The sequence below is a fragment of the Epinephelus moara genome, chromosome 10 (genome assembly GCF_006386435.1).
Source record: "Epinephelus moara isolate mb chromosome 10, YSFRI_EMoa_1.0, whole genome shotgun sequence".
Taxonomy (NCBI): Eukaryota; Metazoa; Chordata; class Actinopteri; order Perciformes; family Serranidae; genus Epinephelus; species Epinephelus moara.
In genome coordinates, this window is record NC_065515.1 from 17,528,398 (window position 1) to 17,534,397 (window position 6,000).

Below are 6,000 nucleotides of genomic sequence, written 5' to 3' on the forward strand. Positions count from 1 at the left end.
GCACGGTGTCAGGCAAATTCGCCTCAGAAGTTCAATATTTTCAACTCGCACGATGACACGATGCCCCACTGCAAATTTGCGTCAATTCGCGTCTTTGCATTAACTTAATATGTAATCTAGTCGCGCAAATTTGCAAATTAGCATTTGGTGGGTACACAACATTAGACATTCACTCATATTCCACAAGACAATCTAAGGACTTTTATCTTTCATATTGTCGGACTTCTCTTAATCAATATTCATTGAAATACAGAGGACCATCTCTTTGGAACATCCTTCTTACATTTCTACAATCATCACCTACAGTATCGTTATTCAAAAAACATTTGAAAGGACTCTAATTTGCAAAGACTCTTAATACTTCATTGATTCATTTGTAATTTGTTTGTTTGTTTTTGTAAATTGTATATCTCTAATAATTTTGTGTTACTTATTAGTCTGGAACTCTTGTTTAACTATGCAAACTTCACTTTTATCTTTTTATGTATGATTGTTGTTATTTAATAGGAGAGGTATCTTCATAAGCCATTTTTGGCTTCTAACCTCTCCTGCACAATGTTTTAACTTTTAATTTCCTTTTTTCTGTATTTTCTATATATGTAAGTGCAAATAAACTAAACCAAATACACAATTCATTATAAATAGTTGCATTTATAATCTTGGATGTTCAGTATGCAAGCTTAAATTAACTTTCTGAGATATTGTGGCTGTTGCATTTTGGTTCACTTTATATTAAGAGCACAGTATTCTAATAATAATATGCAAAATATGAGCTGCCTCCTACAGTTTAACTGATTTGGCTTCTGAGAAACACATATAGTGCCTAAGATCTGCTACAAACACACACGCAACACAAAGTCACACACTTGAAAACCATGATCTGTCACACACCACATGTTCCCATGCAAACACATACAGCATACATGAAACCCTCGAGCTTGTACACATCCTTAGAGGGATGAAGCCACAAATATCCAGGGAGAGCACATGGAGACAAATGCAGTGAAGCACATCAAACGGTCACAGCAATATGTTAAATAAGGAGCTGCCAAATCTGGCCTCATGAACTCTTGACTAGCACACATACGATCTCAGCGTAAAACAAGATCTGGTGCACACACATTTACGCAGAAAAACAAAACAAAAAACCCCCACTTTGATGCATATTTCATGCACAACAAACAAAATAAACACATACATACACAATTACAACCACAAACTTTCCCTCCATCTCTGCATCCCCTTCATGCAAATCAGTCTCTGTCCTCCCAGCGCTGTCCCAGGCCGGCAAGAATATTACTCACTGTTAAATCCAACCTCCCACATTTGACTTGGTAATATCTGCTCCCCTGCTGGAAAAAATAGCTCTGAACACAAAGGGAGGTAATTATATCCCGCTGCTAGGCTTAGCCAAAGATGAAGGACCCCTATACTGTAGCAGACCATGACCTCTGTATGTGCCTGTCTACCTGCAGGTGGGAAACAGAGGCAAGGACACTCTGTGATGTAACGCAGCTCTCCTTAAAATACCCTTGTTAGGTTACTTCACAGCAGGGAGCGGCATTAACACTCCAAACAGTTCCTTGTTATTTGTGCATAAAAAAATAAAAAACAGAATTTTCTCTCTAACGCTGCTTTGTCATGCTGTCTCTGCATATAAGGCTGAGTGCTATGTAGCAACACAGATTATTCAGCTCTGTTTCACTCACACTTTTCTGTTAAACACACTGTCAGCTGCTTGGGCAGGTCTTTCAGAGATGGAAAGCATTTAAGACTTAAAAGATAACTGGAGAGATGGTGCTGATGAGTTTTTAATTCAGGCTAACATGAACTCCCCACTGTGTTTACTAATTAAATACATCCACAAATATTTATAAATGCAAGCCACATTATCAAGGCTGACAGCATCTAACTACACACATCACAGTGAAGTTTCCTAAAACAAATCTTTCATCTTCACCCTCTGACACTGCTCATCCTTCAACCAACCCCAACACTCACCATCCATCCAGGACTACTTGTTGTGGAACCGCCTGGGGGCCACGCTGGCGAATGGGGACCGGAGTGAGGAGGCAGTGGAGGCTTACACGCGAGCCCTGGAGCTGCAGCCGGGGTTTATCAGGTCCCGCTACAACCTAGGCATCAGCTGCATTAACCTGGGGGCACACAGGTGAGTGATGTGGGGCTATAGGAGGGTGGGACAGAGCTCCTACACTATGCAATGGAGTAGAATTAGTTAGGGTAGCACCCATTATGAAAAGTCAAAATTATACTTCAGGCCATTTTAGAGAATATACAATCTAGTTAAGTGAGATAAATAAATACAAACTTAGCAATTCACCTGTTATGCAGCAGGCTATGACCTTTCAACTATGCAGTAAATCATAGACAAAAAATTCATATTAGGTACTCAATCAGCCTGTTATTTTCCAATTAAGCAATTAATCGTCTTGACAGTGTCCAAAAATAGTGAAAAAATGGCCTTTATAATTTCCTACAGGCTGTGGTCAATATTCAGATTTCTTGTTTTATCCCGTCCAACTAGTATCAACTCCTCATACTGTAGAGGCTGCAACCAAAGAATGTTTGGCATTTTCGCTTACAAAAACAACGAAAGAAAGAATTACATTAAAACAACTGCTCAGAAGTTTTCTGTCAAACTTATCATCGTAGCTCTAATTCAGAAATCACAAAAGTTGTGATTTGGAGCAGACTAAGGGTGTTCAATATGCATTTTCACTGAAAATGTACAAAAATGATGATGGTTTGGCCTCTCTGTAGCACCACAATGCTTCATTTACAATGGTATATTGTGATACATTTTACCATTATCAAAAAAATTGCAGTTGAGATTTTTTTTTATTGTGATTTCATTAATATTTCAATTAACTGTGCAGCTCTGAGCAGACAATCCATGGATTACTATCAGCACGTGCATTAAATTAATGTTGAATGTTACAATAATTGCTTTTAGGTGATATTTCCCAAATGCCTGGCTGATTACAAAAAAAATGTGGAGAAAATGTTCATTTTGTGAGTGAAAAAGCCAATATTATAGAGACATATCTGTGTGAATTAGCAAAACTCTGAGGGAAATATGCAGCAAAAATAAATAATGTTAATTTAAACAATTCAGCCCATACAGCACTTATAAAACCCCCAAATTAGTATGCAGACTCATAATGCACCTGTCAGACAACACCCAAAAGAAAAGAGGGCCCAAAAACAACAAGTGTAGTAACATAGCCAGGTCCAAACAATAAAACTAGCAAGCCGCCATGACAGTCAAAAAACAACTTTAATATAACATAATATAATATAATAGTTTAGCAAAACAAATAGAAAACAGCCTACTTATTTTGTTGAAGAGAAGCAGTGACCCTCAGCATCTCAGGTTAAAGTAATTAACCTTCATGGAAGAGTTGTTTCCGCCAGGACAAGAAAATAACCGTTGGGTTTGAAGTGACGGTTAAGGCGAACAACTGGTGTTATGACATGGTAGACTAACCGGTGTCACTCAAACATTATTATTCCTTCACAAACTTCCCTGAGACGACAGGACGGACCGTTAGCAGGTGAGTTAGGCTATGGAAGGATATGGAGGCGGTGACCGTAGCATTTAGCAGCTAGCTAACTCGGTGCAAAGCGGCGCGCGGCTTAACGTAACTGTCAACTGAATCCAAACGCCATCCTCGCGGACTTGCGGACTGAGCCCTCGCGGATTTAAATCGGACGTACTGTGACGAGTTCACCGTCATCACGTAAAGTCTGTGCCCTCGAGACTGTTTCACTCGTTGCCATGGGGACGTTCGAACGACGATTGCTATGACTGCATACAGTCATCATACGTACGTACGATGAGCAGACAGAAATTAACAGCAGTAACTGCTGTTAATTTCTGTCTGCTCATCTGTCCCTGCTGATAACAAGATATAACTCTCATGTATAAGGTTGTTTTGTGAGTAAACAAAATAACTTTATGTATTACATATGGAAGACATTCAAATTCAGGGATGTTTGTAAATAAGGACAGAGCTATGACTAAATAAATCTGGTAGGCCTATTAGTTTCATCAGAAGATCTTCTTTTGTCGTTTATTGGCCACTTTTCTAGCCTATATATTTGGCTGTAGGAGAGGCTGCGATAATACACTGCATTGTGATTCTCCTCTGTAGCCTATATTTTTACATATTTCTGTATCATGATATTGAATATCATTTCTGGCCTGCATGATTCAAGTATTGCTTTAAAAGGCTACAGTTGCCATTTTGTAGGTATTTAAATCTGTTGAAGTCTGCACCCCAAGCGGACCCTCTGAAAGTCTGCAGAAAGCCTGCTTTAGGCCCCTTGTGGACTGGATGAACTCTAGATTTGGACAGCCCTAAGAACTCCCAGACTTCTCAGGAATGTGCCATGCAGCAAAGTCCCCAAGTCTGTAAGTGCGGTGAAGTATAGACATTTTGGGTGCGTGCCGAATCACATACTTATCATTTTTACTTTTAGTAGGTACCGCAACCCAGACAGCTGTGTTGTTGTTACTTTGTAATGTGTGAAGTTTAACTTTAAAGTTATAACTGCACAGATTGTAGACTCTAATATATTTGTGACAGTGAAATTACATCTACAGTCCTCTGCCGTTGTTATTTTTCATAGTTATGTCCTATTGTTGTTGGTAATACATTGTAATAGGAGAGTATACCCACTTCCTCCTCGGTAGCCTACCCATTTACAAAGTGGTACACACATCTCATCAATCAGGCCTACCACTATGCTAACTGTCACTTAACGTGCTAAGTTAGCTCGGTGGCTACTGAACAATAAGTTCATTTGGACTTTCCATCTCTTTGGCCCTCCACTCCTTCAAAGGCCAGCACTTCCAAAAACCTTGTACAGATTTACTTTACTGATTGTAAATGCTGGGGTGACCAGGCCATAAGATGATGTCTGAATCAGTCCTAGCATGTGAAATGACATGTTTGGGTGTGCAGGGCCTGAGCAGGATCAATCCTTGCAAGTTTCCTCTACCCACACAGCATGCCTTAAACCAAACTGATCCCTGTTGTTGTTGCTTCCCCAGAGAGGCGGCCAGTAACTTCCTGACTGCCTTAAGCCTTCAGAGGAAAAGCCGGAGTCGCCAGCAGTCCCACCAGGTGATGTCTGGAAACATCTGGGCGGCTCTGAGGATAGCTTTATCCATGATGGACCAGCCCGAACTCTTCCAGGCTGCAAACATTGGCGACCTGGATCTTCTCATGCGGGCCTTCAACCTAGACATTTGAGGAATGGGAGGTAGTGACAATAGCAGCTCCCCCCTTCACTTACTCTTCAATTTCTACCCAACAGCCAAAAGCCCAAAGTGCACACATCAGAGCGGATCAGATCTGATGTTAGAGACGTAGAGTAGTGTGGTTTTTATGCACGTCCAAATTAACTGCTGTCGTCAAAGTTGTCACATTTTTCGCCCAAGTACCTTGGAGCGGTTCTGAGGACAGGTTCTTCCAAGTGCTTGAAGTGACTGCTTTGTGATGGATTTGCACTGCAATTTGTGATTTCCCTGAAGAGCACAAGGACGGGCAAAGATTGTACGAGCAATGCCTTAGAGAACACATCAATTAAAAACTGACTCATCCAGTGGAACAGAGCTGAGCCAGGAGAGACAGGCAGACAGACAGCTCGAGAATCTCACACAGGAACCCTCACATGCTGTTTGCAGAGAAAAGATGAGGTTTTGAGAAAGAATGAGAAATGAAAAAAAAAGGTTTTGTTATCCAAGTAGTTTCTAGGACTCAAGTCTGTCTCGCCCTGCTGAAGGATGGATTTAGTGAGTAAATGATAAAGACTGCACCGTATGACCTGAAGTTCGAAATTCTGTTCCTGGCTTGTTTTCATCCTCTTTCAATGGAGAATAATGATACTGCATGAATAAGCATTTTCATAAATGGATTTCTTGTTTAAAATTAACATATTTTAGAAGTTTTCCCTTTGCACTTCAGACAAACA

At 40.3% G+C, this 6,000-nt stretch overlaps 1 protein-coding gene across 1 annotated transcript in view; it reads left to right on the plus strand.

Annotated features, from left to right (window-relative positions):
* Positions 1-5,366, plus strand: part of LOC126396678 (PEX5-related protein-like) — a 65,204-nt gene extending 59,838 nt beyond the window's left edge. Inside the window, exons 13-14 of the mRNA XM_050054909.1 lie at positions 2,013-2,170; positions 5,078-5,366. Of these exons, the coding sequence (XP_049910866.1) occupies positions 2,013-2,170; positions 5,078-5,279 (360 nt within the window). The 3' untranslated portion in view covers positions 5,280-5,366. The remainder of the gene's footprint in view (positions 1-2,012; positions 2,171-5,077) is intronic.
* The last annotated feature ends 634 nt before the right edge of the window (positions 5,367-6,000 follow it).